The sequence below is a fragment of the Phyllobates terribilis genome, unplaced genomic scaffold (assembly GCF_046119375.1).
Source record: "Phyllobates terribilis strain yellow unplaced genomic scaffold, ASM4611937v1 Scaffold_5__5_contigs__length_657084704, whole genome shotgun sequence".
In the NCBI taxonomy this organism is placed as follows: domain Eukaryota; kingdom Metazoa; phylum Chordata; class Amphibia; order Anura; family Dendrobatidae; genus Phyllobates; species Phyllobates terribilis.
Genome location: NW_027362765.1, coordinates 38,106,384 through 38,121,374, shown reverse-complemented (window position 1 = coordinate 38,121,374; position 14,991 = coordinate 38,106,384). Strand labels below are relative to the sequence as shown.

Here is a 14,991-nt window from a genome sequence, read left to right as displayed (position 1 = left end):
GCTAGCCTCTACCCTGGCAGCACAGCTGGAAGCTCCTCCCAGAGCTGTGACCTGAACAACCCAGAGGTCATGCCCGCCTCACCGCTCGAGGCAGCCACAATACAGGAGATGTGGTCAGAGAGCGACTGCAGACTCCTATGTACATGGGCTGTTGTATTTGAGGTATTCATGCTCAGACACTAACAGAACAAAATGCAAATGGCAGCCCCCAGTGACTAAAGAAAAAATGTATAACTAAAAAACTGTTAAAGCAGTGGATTAAATTTTGTATTAAAAATACTGTATCTTTTCTCTTTAAGATCTGTGGATGAGTGTTTCCCTCTCTGTCTTACTAAGTAGCTGTTATCTGGAGCTTGTGGTGTCGGTGAGCATTACTCTCTTTTTCACTCTCTAGAGATAATCTTACCGCATTATTTTGGATTGGGAAAGGGGAGAGAGGCAGACATTTTGTTGGCATTTCTGTTACAAAAAAAATGTTTAATAAAATATGTCTGATTGCTTCTTGTTTCTTCTTACACCAAAAATGTTACTCCGGTGCCTAACTGGAGAACTATTTCTGGAGAGGCGCACAACACTCTTAATGAATTTAGCACATCTCATTGTTGCACCTTCCTCATTAAGACTGGTGTACGAAACACATGTCATAATGAATCAGGGCCTAAAACTTTGTTTTACAAAAATCCAAAATGGTGGAATTTTGTAATTGTTCATTGTACATAAGATTTATTTAACACCAGATGTATTGTAAAAGAAGAATAACAAAAAGTGACCCTGATTGTCCCAAGTGTCAGATTAACCCATCAAGTTATTGTTATGCTATCAAATTTACATTTTGGGGGTCAAGTTATTGAGACAATTGAGGAAGCCTTTAAAATCCAATCCTCTTAAACCCAATAATATGTGTTTTGGGGTATAGAAAAGGGAATCGGTTCATAATTATGGTGAAAAACTACTATACTTCGCACGGAAAGTGCTTTAAAAAAAAAAATGGATCACATCAGATAACTTGCAACATGAACAGGTTTATTATTGTAATATACATAATCTAAAGACATTTGCACCGACATGGAGATTGTGGATTTAAAGAAACTGTAATGATTGGCAGGTCACTAATGCAATAGGAAAAAAGAGGAAGAAATGTTGGGTATTTTTTGAGTGGGGTGCATTGGGAGTGTGTGTGTGTGGGGGGGGATTGCAATATTATTGTCCATATAGTGAATATATAACAATATGAAATATTCAATGCTAATGATATGTTGCTTTTTAGATGGGAGATGTCTATTACGAACTGTATATACTTTAGAAAAAACAGTGGGGTACATACAGTCCTGGGACGCATTCTACAATACATAACAAATGGGGAGAATCCCCACTAAATAACCCTCACTAACAGGACATACAAATTAGCTTTTATTAAATATATATATATATAAAGGAGGGTGTAGAAATAAACCAATTAAAATTGCTTTGTTCACAGTTTGTTAATTTGACCCACACTTTATATTGAGCAAAATTTGCTGATATTCCTAAATCAATGGCATACCGGGTGTCATAGTTTATAAGCAAAACAGGTCAAACTATTAAAATAAGTCCCCCCTACATGTTTCACCGTTTACACGGCGTCATCGGGGAAGGGACACAACGGGATGCCATTGATTTAGGAATAGCAGCAAATTTTGCTCAATATAAAGTGTCAAATTAGCAAACTGGGGGCAAAGCAATTTTAATTGGTTTATTTCTACACCCTCTTTTAGGTATATGTATATATATTTAATAAAAGCTAAGTTTTAGGTCCTGTTAGTGAGGGTTATTTAGTGGAGGGTCTACCCTTTTGTTATGCATATACTTTAATTCTAATGTAAGTACTAACTTGCTTTTCCTTTCTCATTTATTTATTTGTCGTTACTTTGACAGTCTCTGTTTTCTTCTACAGTTTGTAAAAATATATGGTTTCTCCCAGTGTGCGTTCTCTCGTGTTTAACAAGAGGCGATTTCTCTATAAAACATTTCCCACATTCTAAACATGAATATGGCTTCTTCCCTGTGTGAGTTCTCTGGTGTCTAACAAGATGTGATTTAACTGCAAAATATTTCCCACATTCTGAACATGAAAAAGGTTTCTGCCCCGTGTGAGTTCTCTGATGGACAACTAAATTAGATTTCCGATTAAAACATTTCCCACATTCTGCACATAAAAAAGGCTTCTCCCCGGTATGAGCTCTCTGGTGTGTAACAAGACGTGATTTCCTTGTAAAACATTTCCCACATTCTGAACATGAAAAAGGTCTCTCCCCCGTGTGAGTTCTCTGGTGTTTACCAAGATGTGACTTCTGGCTAAAACATTTCCCACATTCTGAACATGAATATGGCTTCTCCCCTGTGTGAGTAATGCCTCTTTCGGGACTTTTATTTTTCTTAATAGTCTGTGATGAATCAGAACTTCGAACCTGTTTAAAAGGATCAGATGACAGATCTTTGCTGTGAAGGGAAGATGGAATATCTGGAGTAATGGCATTGACTTCAGTTATATCTTGTGTGATAGCAAAGGCATCTGATTTAAAAATTACAGATGTCACTTGTCCCTGTGATCTGGTACAGTCATCTGCAAAGAATAAAGATTATTATTTTTAAATAAAATATCCTTAAAAAATATACGTGTATAACATTTCTATACTATACATAGAAATTGCAAGTTATTTGGACAAAACCAGCTGACAATCAAACATTAGACCTCAGTGCACGAACGAGTAGAGCATGATGGTCGACCCTGTTTGTTCGTTCTGCCTCCCAAATACTGGAATAACACACCAGAAAAACATTATGTAGGCCAAAATGATACCAGTAAAAACATAAGCAATAAATGGGTCTCGGAAAATGTCAACACAAAACATTTTTTTTGCAATATTCAGAATTTTTTTTCCTTCACTTAACCCCTTTAAAGCCTGGGGCGTATTAGTACACCCCAGGCCATCACTCCCGGTTCAGTGAGTGCTCCGGTGTAATTCTGGCGTTTAGAACTTTTTTCTCGTTATGCCGTTTACCGATATGATTAATTATTTTTTTATATTGATATATCGGGTGATTTTGAACTCTGCGATACCGAATATGTGTATGTGTTTTTTTTTTATTGTTTTATTTTGAAGGGAGCGAAAGGGGGGTGAATTGATTTAAACTTTTATATATTTTTTTATATTTTTAGAAAAAAAATTTTTAACACTTTTTGCATGCTTCAATATTCTCCATGGGAGACTAGAAGCAGCAATTGTCAGATCTCCTGTACTACACACAGGTGATGAGCAGATCGCCTGTATGTAGCAGATTTGCTCACTTGCTATGAGCGCCAACCATTAGGTGGCGCTCATAGCAATCTGACAGTGACAACCACAGGGGTCTCCTGCAGACCCCAGGTTGTCATGCCAACCCATCGGTGACCCGCGATAACGTGATGGGGTTGCCGATGGGTGGGGCCAATTACGCGCATCTGGTTTGCGCGCGAGTTAAATGCCGCTGTCAGAGATTGACAGCAGTATTTAACTTGTTAACAGCCACGCGAGGATCGCGATTCCACGTGGGGACATGTCAGCTGTATATATCAGCTGACATGTGCCTGGAAAAGTGCGGGTTCAGCGCCGGAGCCCGCACGAAATAGTGGGTTATGACGTGAGGCGTACTATTACGCCTGACGTCATAAAGGGGTTAACAGATGACCTAATTAAGGAACTTTCCCAATGACAAACAGTTGGGGTTACCTCATTCTCAATGTTATAAATATTTTCAACTGAGACAAGCATACGAGGAAGAAAGGGATGTGTCTTGGTTAGGCTTTTCTAAAAATATGATTATTCACAGAATAGCCACTTCACTGCTTTAGGGGTCTTATATCAGTATTGTGAATGCTCTTCTGGATTTTGTTCTGGTGAAACATCCTGTACGCTCTAAGGCTAAATGGGAACGCATAATAGGCACCATTGATGATGAGCATTGGCAGGACATACTAGATGGGATTTCCCAACTATCCTTAAAGGGGTTTTCCCATACACAAACTACATTTTAATTAATACATTTTGGTATAATAAGTTCCACAATTGGATGTGTTTAAAGCAATGTCCCTATGCTGAGATAATCTTATAAATGTGCCCCTGCTGTGTACAGTGTAATGGCTGTGTCTGACAACGCAGGAACATGGTCTGATCATACCACATCTCCTGGACAGGGGAGGAAGCTAAAGAGTATACAGACATTACAGCACGGGATCACAGCTGATTCTTTTTGTGAGGTAAAACATTTGCCTGCCTGTTTTAAATAATGTTTTACCTTACAGAAAGAATCAGCTGTGACCCCATGCTGTCCTGCCTGTATCCTCTCTTTTGCTTGCTCACCTGCCCCGGAGCTGTGGTATGATCAGACCATGTTCTTGCGTGGTCAGACACGGCCATTACACAATACACAGCAGGGGCACATTTATAAGATTATCTCAGCACAGGAACATTTTTGTTTAAACAATCCAATTGTGGAAATTATTATTATTCCAAGATCTACTGATTAAAATGTTGATTAAAATTAGCTTTGTTCATGGGAAAACCCCTTTAAGTGAACCTCCCAGCCCCTCCCAGCTATATGTGATACGTTAAGTTTATATAACTTCCTTCTTGATATTGGGCTTAGACCACATTCACTATGTGCTAGATGTAAGACACTCAGCAGATTTGCTGCATATGCTTTGGTCTTGTCCTAACTTGGAATCCTTTTGGAAGGGCGTAGTAGAAAGTATACATAGAATTTACTTAGTACAATTAGACGCCACTCCTTTGGTATGCATATGGAATATATTGAAGATTTAGCTATTGACGAGTATGATAAAACTGCTTTTTCTTGAATGTTATCCATGGCTAGAAAAATAATAGCTCAACATTGGATAATCGACCAGACCCCCAAATCCCAGACTTCATAAACAAGATTAACTGGCTGCTGAACTTGGACAGAGGTATCTATCTAAAGAGAAATGCTATCACCAAGTTTGAAAAACAATGGGCCTTTTGGATTGATAGATTTGGTTGTGCATCGCGAGAACTGCAAAGATACCCTCTAGGTCTATTTTAAGCTTCTAAATCCTGTAATATAGAATTCCTGAAGGTATACAGTGCCTTGAAAAAGTATTCATATCCCTTGGAGTTTTCAACATTTTTTCACGTTACACCCACAAACTTAAATGCATCTTTTTGGTATTTTATGTGACATACCAACACGAAGTAGCAAGCAATTCTGACGTGTAAAGGAAATGATTTGTAGTTTTCTAATTATATGAAAATATAAATCTGAAAATTGTGACGTGCATTTGTATTCAGCCCCCTGTAGTTTAATACCCCTAAAGAAAATTCTGAGTGACCTCTAGAAGTCATATAATTAGTAAATTAAATCCACCTGGGAGTAATTTATTCTCAGAATAACTGCAGCTGTTCTGAAAGGCCTCAGAAGTTTGAGAAAATTAGGGATCAAATAGCATCATTAAAACCAAGGAACACACCAGACAGGTCAGTGATAAAGTTGTGGAGAAGAGTAAAGCAGGATTAGGTTATAAAAAAAAATAGCCCAAGCTCTGGACATCTGACAGAGCACTGTTCAATTCATCATCCAAAAAAGAAAAGAGTACGGCACAACTACATACCAAGACATGGCAATCCACCTAAACACACATCCCAGCGAGGAGTGCACTAATTAGAGAAGCAGTCAAGAGGCCCATGGTCACTCTGGAGGAGCTGCAGAGACCCACAGTTCAGGTGGGAGAATCTGTCCACAGGACAATTGTCATATACTCCACAATCTGGCCTTTATGGAAGAGAGGCAAGAAGAAAGCTATTCTTGACAGCAAGCCATAAGTCCAGTTTGCAAAAAGCCATGTAGGGGACACAGCGAGCATGTGAGAGAAGGTGCTTAGGTCAAATGAGACTAAAGTAGAACTTTTTTGATTAAATGCAAAACACTATGTGTGAAGGAACACTAGCACTGCACATCACCCTGAAAACACCATCCCCACCATCACACATGGAGAGGGCAGCATCATGATGTGGGGATGCTTTTATTCAGCGGAGACAGGGAGGCTGAATAGAGCTAAATTCAGGACAATCCTGGAGGGAAAACCTGTTAGAGGCTGCAAAAGACTTGAACATAGGTTCACCTTCCAGCAGGACAACGACTCTAAACATACTGGCAGAGTTGCAATGGATATTCATGTGTGTGAATGACCCAGTCACAGTCCAGACCTAGATCCCATTGAGAACCTGTAGCAAGAATTGAAAATTGCAGCTCACAGACGCCTTCATCCAATTTCACTGAGCTAGAGTGACTTGGCAATGAAGAATTGGCAAACATTTCAGCCTCTAAGTGTGCAAAGCTGGTAGAGACCGACCCCAAAAGACTTGGAGCAGTAATTGCAGGGAAAGGTGGTCCTACAAAGTATTGATTAAGGGGGGGCTGAATACAAACGCACATCATAATTTTCAGATTTATATTTTTAAAATAGTTAGAAAACCATGTATCATTTCCTTTACACTTCACAAATACTTGCTACTTTGTGTTAGTATATCATATAAAAGTTCACGGGGTATGAATACTTTTTCATGGCACTGTACATGTGTATCAATGTTATTTGTACTATATTAGCAAATGACGAAATTTCTTATACATTCTGACAAATGGTAAATTACTGGCCATTCCATCCTTCCTATCCTTTACTGAACCGTGAATCCACTTTACTGGTTATGTTGTACTTTACTATATATTGTTGTATTTTGTTGGGGTGGGAGGGATCGGGAACTTGTGAGGGTACTTTTGTGTATTGTAATGTTTATATTCAAAAGCTTTTAATAAAAAACATCTGATTTTTAAAAAAGATCATAAATATCTCATGGGTAACTCAGAGGCGGCAGATCTATCTCATATGTATTGAGACTGACAGGAAATTAGGAACGTTTGAGAACCAGTTATCACATTTGTTGCTAAAAGGCTGAATATTGTTTTGTCATTTCATTTTTTTATAGGAGTCTAGATGGATTGTCCTACTAAGGATCTAATTGCTTCACCATTGATATCTGCAAGGGGAATGATTTTTAAGGACTGGATAACTTCTAAAAATATAGTTTTCTAACAACAGCTTGGGCCAAGTTACACGTCCCAATAAATTAATTGCTGGGATAAGTAGAAGCAAAGAGTTTAGGAAATATGGGCAAGAATTATTGATTGACGGGTTTTCTCTTTTCTCTCCTCTGATTGGGGGGTGTCGGGGAAGCGTTTAAATAGAAATAGAAAGAAGAAAAAAAAGATAATTGCATTATATTTCTTGTGTTTATGTGTCTACTGTTTATATTTGAACATGTAAATAAAAAGGACTTGGGCTGGTGTCTCGTCATAAAAGCAAGGTCCACCATACAGATTATATTTTTCTTCACATGACTGTCTATGCTGTCAGCACATTCTACGTACGCTGTCACTTGGATTTGCAGTTTAGAGATCTGGGAAGGTAAGGGTCAGCATCTTCTAATTCTAGGTAGTAGGTGCATTTTCCGGGCTGTACGCTCTGACCGGAACAGGTCTCATTCCAACAGAAGGACTTCCAATGCCCAAAGTAATGGGGACAGTTAGGGTTTAGCAGGAGAATGATGACTGCTTGATTGTAATATGGCCAGACTACACCGAAGATAAGATAGCCACATTCAGTGACTGAGAAGAATTTCTTGACTTCTCTATATTTAGTGGATACTACTCACCTGGGTAGTCATATGTAGGAATCTCCACTTTACACCAGTCATCACTGCTCACATATGTCTCTGTAGTATTAATATGGGTCAGATCTTTATCCTGAAACAAATATTGTAAAAGTCACAAACAGATGGAGAAGTCACATGTATGATCAGCTCTAATCCTGCCATCTCCACTGTTCTCACTACACAAGAATAAAACATATAATACTGGTGGATAAGACTGAGCACAAGACCTTCACAGCCGTCTACACATCATACGGGAGATCTCATGACACCTTTTCTTCATCTACCTGTTGAACCTGAAGAACATCTGGATATTCTTGTTTACAGTCCTGTGGAATAAGAGGACGAGGACATATCTCTGGTGTTGTCCTCTTACTGGATAGAACTGGAAGAAACACATACAGTGATAACGTTATGACCACCCTGATCCCTTCATAGCGTTACTGTATAATGTCCCAGCAGTGTCACCTCTCTAGTCAGCAGCATAATCATCTTGTAGGCTAGTTCTAGGATCTTCTGGTCATTGAAGTCCTCATGTATCAGGGGGTGAGATGGAGGCCCCGTGATTGGGCTCAGGGGTCTCCCCCGTCCCTCAGACACAGGAGCCTGACAGCACTCACTAGAGGTCTTCTTCACTACTGTGTAATCCTGGTAATGGAGGGACACAATAATAAATCTCACTACAGACATTTCCAGAGTCCTCACCTGTCCAGTTCTGTCCATCTGTTATTCCCATAGATAAGAATGATGTAATGTGACGTCATCAGAATCTCTCACCTCTCCAGTAAGCCGGAAGAGGATCTCTAGGGTGAGGTGTAATATCCTCTCCACCATCTCGTCCCTGTCCCTATCCATCCTTGACGGGTCAATCAGGAAAATGCTCTTGTATAGAAGATCTCCACTGAGAGGATCTGATATTGTAGGGATCTGAATGGGAAGAAGATGAGCCGATGTAATATCATAAAGAATCCCTTGTAATAACACAATTACTGGAGATAAGGGAACATATGAGGAGATGGAACGTGTAGATGTTGTATTGTTAGGTCATATACACAGGAACATTAGATGAATTGGTGACAGTCAGCTTGTCCCCATTCACTGGCTACTTTGGTCACTGCTTCATAAGCTGATTGTCTGTAGAGGTATTATGTGACCAGTGCTCACAGAGGCTGCTTTTTTCTCTTGTGTGTATATTATTCAGTTATGGCACCTTGCACCTGTTCACATTTGCTTTCTTCTGTGCGGAGGTGCTGGTCAGTTTTTTGTAGTTTACTATTGAAGGTTATGACTGCCTCCATTTCTGACTGTGCACTCCTCTATCAGCCCAAAGCTGTTTCTAATTAACAAGGTATGCCCCTTTTTTGCCTGCATAGGAGTCCGTAGCTGGTGACGTCACCATAGCATCTGGTGGCAGTTTTTGTATCGTGGGAGGCTTCATCCAGAGTGACCGTCTAGAATGCTGTGTACTGAAAGGACCGCGGACTTCAGTCTGATCCACTTACTCAGTAGAGCGCACTGAACTCCATGGCTACCTACTGATACAGACTTCAAGGTCGTCTCCCTGCACAGGGGAATGACACTGACAGATTTGAATGGGACTCCTTTGGACTCACAACTTCAGGTATGATTGCAGTGTTTATTTTTACGGCACATTAGCGCATATTCTTATATACAGAAAAGTAAAAAAAAATATGAAAATAAAATGTTTAAATCGCCTCCCTTTTCCCCCATTGAAAATAAAAATATATATATATAAAAAAAAAAAAATAATACACGTGGTATCGCCGAATTCAAAAAAGTCAGATCTATCAAAATATAAAAAAAATTAATCCGTAAATGAAGAAAATTCAATAATGCCAAAAATTAAGTTTTTAGGGTTGCCCCAATTCCACATAAAAGGCTGGAACATGTGATCAAAAAGTCACATCTATCCCAAAATGGTATTAATAAAAATGTTGTCTTGCCCTGCAAAAAATAAGCCATCACACAGCTCCACTAGCTGAAAAAATAGAATGTCTTACCGTTAATTCGGTTTCTAGGAACCCTCCACAACAGCACCATAGGAGGATACTCCCCATACCCTAAAAGGGACAGGAAACACATGAAGAGGTTAAATAGCCCCCCCCCCACTTCCACAAATAAAAAAGAAGGGTGGGATTTCCCGTGCTGTTGTAGAGGGTTCCTAGAAACCAAATTAACGGTAAGACTAATTCTAATCTCTCTAGTCACCCTCCACGACAGCACCATAGGAGGAATGCCAAAGAACCATCCCCAGGGGGGGGGGGGGGGGACAATGGCCTGGAGCACCTTCCTTCCAAAGACCACATCAATATTGGACATTAAATCTAGTCTGCAATTTTTTTAAACATATGAACTAAGGACCACGTGGCAGCTCTGCAGATCTGCTCTATTGACGCGCTAGCCCTTTCCGCCCATGAGACCAACACTGCTCTAGTGGAATGTGCCTTCAGTTTTTCTGGAGGAACCATATTTCGGTTTTTGCATAAGTTCCAACAATCGTCTTTTTGATGCAGTTTGCAATTGTGTTTTTTTGCCCCCTTTTTCCCCTTGTTCTGACCATAGTATTGTATAAACAAGTTCTGGTTTCTTCTCCAAGGACTTGTTCTTTGAAGATACTGAAGGACTGATCTATGTACATCCAGAGTATGATATTCTTTTTCTTTATTGTTGGATGGATTTTGACAGAAAGAAGGTAATATTATGTCCTCTGACATGTGAAACTCAGAGGTTAGTTTGGGTAAAAAGGTTGGATCAAGGTGAAATACAAGCTTGTCATCTAAAGTTCTCAGGTAGGGTTCTCTAATTGAGAGGGCTTGTAGCTCACTCACTCTCCTAGCTGTTGTAGTGGCCACTAGGAAGGCTGTTTTCCAGGATAGCTTATCAATGTCTATATTTTCTATAGGCTCAAAGGGAGGCAACGTGAGACCTTTGAGAACTATACTGAGAACCCAGGCTGGGACCAAAGTTAAGGACCCTGGGCTTGAAGGAGAGACGCTGCGACCATAAACCTTTTCACCCAGCAGTGGTCTGCTAGGATTTCATCGAAGTATGAACTAAGTGCCGCTACCTGGACCTTCAAGGTACTGGTTTTCAGGCCTTTCTCTAGTCCACTCTGTAAGAAATCGAGACTTTGTGCTATATTTGGATGCCAAAGATCTGGCGGGATAGAGCTACACCATGGCGTGAAGACTTTCCAAATTTTGCTATAGATGGAGTTGGTCACTGGTTTCCTGCTCCTTTGAAGTGTTTTTATCACTTTATCCGAAAGGTCTTTTGATTTTAGGATGTTGGATTCAGAAGCCAGGCCGCCAGTTGTAAAGACTGAGGATCTGGGTGAAAAATTGGCCCTTAATGTAGAAGGTTGTTGGTCGATAGAAGAGTTAGAGGACCATCTACTTTTAGAAAGTTTAGGGTCCTGAACCAGTTCCTTCTGGGCCAGTGTGAAGCTACTAGTATTGTTTTTGTTTAGTCTCTTCTGACTTTCTGCAAGGTTTTTGGTAAGAGAGGAAGCGATGGAAAGGCGTAAGCCAATTTGAAGTCCCACCGGCATGAAAATGCATCCACTGCCAAGACAAGGTTTAAAGAAAAAAAGTTTTTCACTTTCGTGCTCTGACGAGTGGCGAATAGGTCTACTAGAGAGGTAGACCATCTTTTTGTTAGCAGAAGGATCGTTTCGTTGTGCAAGCTCCATTCCCCTAGATGTAACGTCTTCCTGCTGAGAAAGTCTGCTTGGACATTGCAAGATCCCTTCAGATGGAATGGTGACAGGGAAAGAACGTGTCGTTTCGCCCATGCAAAGATCATGCTTAGACTGCTTTTAGACTCTCGTACCTCGTGCTCCCTTGGTGTCGTAGATGAGCCACCGTGGTTACGTTGTCCAGTATACCTTTATGTGGGTACCTTTTATTAGGTCTACTACTGCTTTCAGGGCCTCTTCCACCGCCTTTAGCTCTCTGAAGTTGGAAGAGTGACCGCCGATGTTTTGGGCCCATGTACCCTGAAACGTGGTGTGGGAGATTACGGCTCCCCATCCTATTTTGCTGGCGTCTGTTGTGACTGATGATAGGGGAGTCTAATCCCAGGCTACCCCTCTGTGCAGATTTTTTTGGGTGAATCACCAGGAGAGAGAGGCTTTTACTTGCCCTGGCAAGTGAATAGTTTTGTTTAGGGATCCCGGAGCCCCGTCCCAGCACTTTAGAATGTGGGATTGCAGAGTCCTTGTGTGGGCTTGAGCCCAGGCTATCGCCGGAATACAAGACGTAAGTGACCCCAACACCGACATGGCAAATCGTAAAGATATTTTCCTCTGATCTCGCAGGGTTGTTACTTTGTACCTTATGATCTCCTGTTTGTTTTTTGGCAATAGGGATATTTGTTGCTGTGAGTCCAATAGTATTCCCAGGAATATCCTTTCTGGGGAAGTGGTCAGATTGGACTTTTTGTAATTTATTAGCCACCCCAAGAATGTAAGAAGATCCAGGACTTCCTGTAGAATTAACTCTGATTGGCCTATCAGTAACAGGTTGTCGAGGTAAGGCACTATACAAATGTTTTTGTGTCTGATGGATGCTATTACCACTGCCATTATTTTGGTAAAAATCTGAGGAGAGGGAGAGATGCCGAAAGGTAGGGCATTGAATTGATAATGCAGAACTCTACTTCCCTGAGTTACCGCAAACCTTAGATACCCTCGATGTGTTGGATGGATAGGAATATGATAGTAGGCATCCTGAAGGTCTATGAATGCCATCATGAAGTTCTTGCCTATCAATTGTGAGGAAGTGACAGGGATCGTATACGAGGGACATTCTATATCCCCCAGAATGTGTACAGAGACCTATTAAACCCATTGGAGTGCATTGCAGTCACAGACACAGCTGCGGCTGCAATGTAGGAATATAGGTGAGCATTGACCTAGTCAGGCTATCTGGCTAAGGCATATTAGTAAAACCCGGCAGGGCCTTCATTTCTTGGAGGAGGCTACAGGAAGGCAGTGGGGCGGCCTCTTCCCTCCAACCCGGGTTTTCCAGTGGCTCTTGCAACAGGTCCTTTAACCCCTTAATAACATCTGACGTACTAATACGCGTCTGTGCCCTGGGACTTAAGAGCCAGACCCGTATTAGTACGTCATATCTTTAATGCGGCACCGCGACTTAAGTCGCGGTGACAGCATTAAAGTTACGGTGCCATCCTACCTCCTGGTAGATGGCGTCATCATCCCGGGGGCTGTCGCCGCCCCCCCGCACCAGCGATCGCTGTGATTGGCTGTTCAAATCTGAACAGCCAATCACAGCATTTCTCACTGTTTCCGGCAATGTGATTGCCGGAAACAGTGATCTGCAGCCTAGGATCGGTGCTCCTATGAGCACCGATCCTAGACTGTTGCTAGGACACCCCAGCCCTGGCCCCGGACTGCTATGATCGGTGCGATCGCCGATCACATCGATCGCACCAATCGTAGCGCGACCGCGCGGTGACAGGGCGGTCATGGGGCGGTGACCGGCTTGTGACCTGCCTGTCACCGCCCCATGACCCCCTGTAATGTGACTCAAGCCCCCAGACTGTTGTGATTGGAGCGATCAATGATGACATCGATCGCTCCAATCAGAGTACCTGAATACAGGTGACCAGGCGGTAACAGGGAGGTGTCACCCCTCTGTGACCCCCTGTGGTGCGTGCTCTGCTCCAGCCATGTCTGATTGGTGCAATCAGTGTCACCAATCAGATGGCTGGGGCACAACATGCACCACAGGGGGTCACAGAGGGGTGACACCTCCCTGTGACCGCCTGGTCACCTGTATTCAGGTACTCTGATTGGAGCGATCGATGTCATCAATGATTGCTCCAATCAGATTACCTCCACCTGTCACCACCCCATCATCACCCTGTGACCGCCCTGCAGACCCTCACATTTGGTGAGGATTTCTACAGAGCGATCACATCTGATGTGTCTGTGCTGGGCCTTGTAGTGCCACAGAATATTCTCACTGTTCCAGTCGCTGCTGCTGCCGCTGCTCCTGGATCTTCTGTTCCAGCGTCCTGGATCTTCTGCTCCAGCTCCTGGATCTTCTGCTCCTGACCTGCTGTAGTTCCTGCTCCAGAGCCTGCTGCTGATCCTGCAGAGAAGACTTTGGTAAGTCTGTTCTCCCCTCATCCACCCCAATCCCCCCTCCCCCCTCTTTTTACCCCCCCTTACCTTTTTTTTCTGCGTCCTGCAGCGGTCTCCAGCTCTGGTCCGAGTCTCCAGCTCCACTCCCGGTCACCAGCGCCGGGCTCCTGGTCACCAGCGCCGGGCTCCTGGTCTCCTGCACCGGGCTCCTGGTCTCCTGCACCGGGCTCCTGGTCTCCTGCACCGGGCTCCTGGTCTCTTGCACCGGGCTCCTGGTCTCCTGCACGGGGCTCCTGGTCTCCTGCTCCGGGCTCCTGGTCTCCTGCTCCGGGCTCCTGGTCTCCTGCTCCGGGCTCCTGGTCTCCTGCTCTGGGTCTTCTGTTCCAGTCCTGCTGACCCTTTGGTAAGTCCATCTCTGATCTCCCCTCATCCACCCCAATCCCCCTCTTCCCACTCCCCTGTCTTTTTACCCCTCTTCCCACCCCAGTGTCCCTGTTAATTCTTTTGCTTCTGTTCTCCAGCTCCAGTACCGGTCTCCTGCACCGGGCTCCTGGTCTCCTGCACCGGGCTCCTGGTCTCCTGCACCGGGCTCCTGGTCTCCTGCACCGGGCTCCTGGTCTCCTGCACCGGGCCCCTGGTCTCCTGCTCCGGGCTCCTGGTCTCCTGCTCCGGGCTCCTGGTCTCCTGCTCCGGGCTCCTGGTCTCCTGCTCCGGGCTCCTGGTCTCCTGCTCCGGGCTCCTGGTCTCCTGCTCCGGGCTCCTGGTCTCCTGCTCCGGGCTCCTGGTCTCCTGCTCCGGGCTCCTGGTCTCCTGCTCCGGGCTCCTGGTCTCCTGCTCCGGGCTCCTGGTCTCCTGCTCCGGGCTCCTGGTCTCCTGCTCCGGGCTCCTGGTCTCCTGCTCCGGGCTCCTGGTCTCCTGCTCCGGGCTCCTGGTCTCCTGCTCCGGGCTCCTGGTCTCCTGCTCCGGGTTCCTGGTCTCCTGCTCCGGGTTCCTGGTCTCCTGCTCTGGGTCTTCTGTTCCAGTCCTGCTCACCCTTTGGTAAGTCCATCTCTGATCTCCCCTCATCCACCCCAATCCCCCTCTTCCCACTCCCCTGTCTTT

General features: G+C 43.6%; 2 protein-coding genes across 3 annotated transcripts in view; both read right to left on the bottom strand.

Moving 5' to 3' along the window:
- Nucleotides 1-1,804: 1,804 nt before the first annotated feature.
- The window catches only part of LOC141270696 (uncharacterized), a 99,752-nt gene continuing 86,565 nt past the window's right edge, over nucleotides 1,805-14,991 (bottom strand). Inside the window, exon 12 of the mRNA XM_073680791.1 lies at nucleotides 1,805-2,403. Within this exon, the coding sequence (XP_073536892.1) occupies nucleotides 1,893-2,403 (511 nt within the window). The 3' untranslated portion in view covers nucleotides 1,805-1,892. The remainder of the gene's footprint in view (nucleotides 2,404-14,991) is intronic.
- The window catches only part of LOC141270687 (oocyte zinc finger protein XlCOF29-like), a 44,374-nt gene continuing 31,856 nt past the window's right edge, over nucleotides 2,474-14,991 (bottom strand). Inside the window, exons 2-6 of one of the 2 annotated variants that reach the window (XM_073680784.1) lie at nucleotides 8,538-8,687; nucleotides 8,229-8,408; nucleotides 8,048-8,145; nucleotides 7,764-7,854; nucleotides 2,474-2,602 (exon numbers count right to left, since the gene is read on the bottom strand). In XM_073680784.1, the coding sequence (XP_073536885.1) occupies nucleotides 7,842-7,854; nucleotides 8,048-8,145; nucleotides 8,229-8,408; nucleotides 8,538-8,615 (369 nt within the window). In that variant the 5' untranslated portion in view covers nucleotides 8,616-8,687 and the 3' untranslated portion in view covers nucleotides 2,474-2,602; nucleotides 7,764-7,841. The remainder of the gene's footprint in view (nucleotides 2,603-7,763; nucleotides 7,855-8,047; nucleotides 8,146-8,228; nucleotides 8,409-8,537; nucleotides 8,688-14,991) is intronic. The other variant, XM_073680785.1, reaches the window with a different exon arrangement.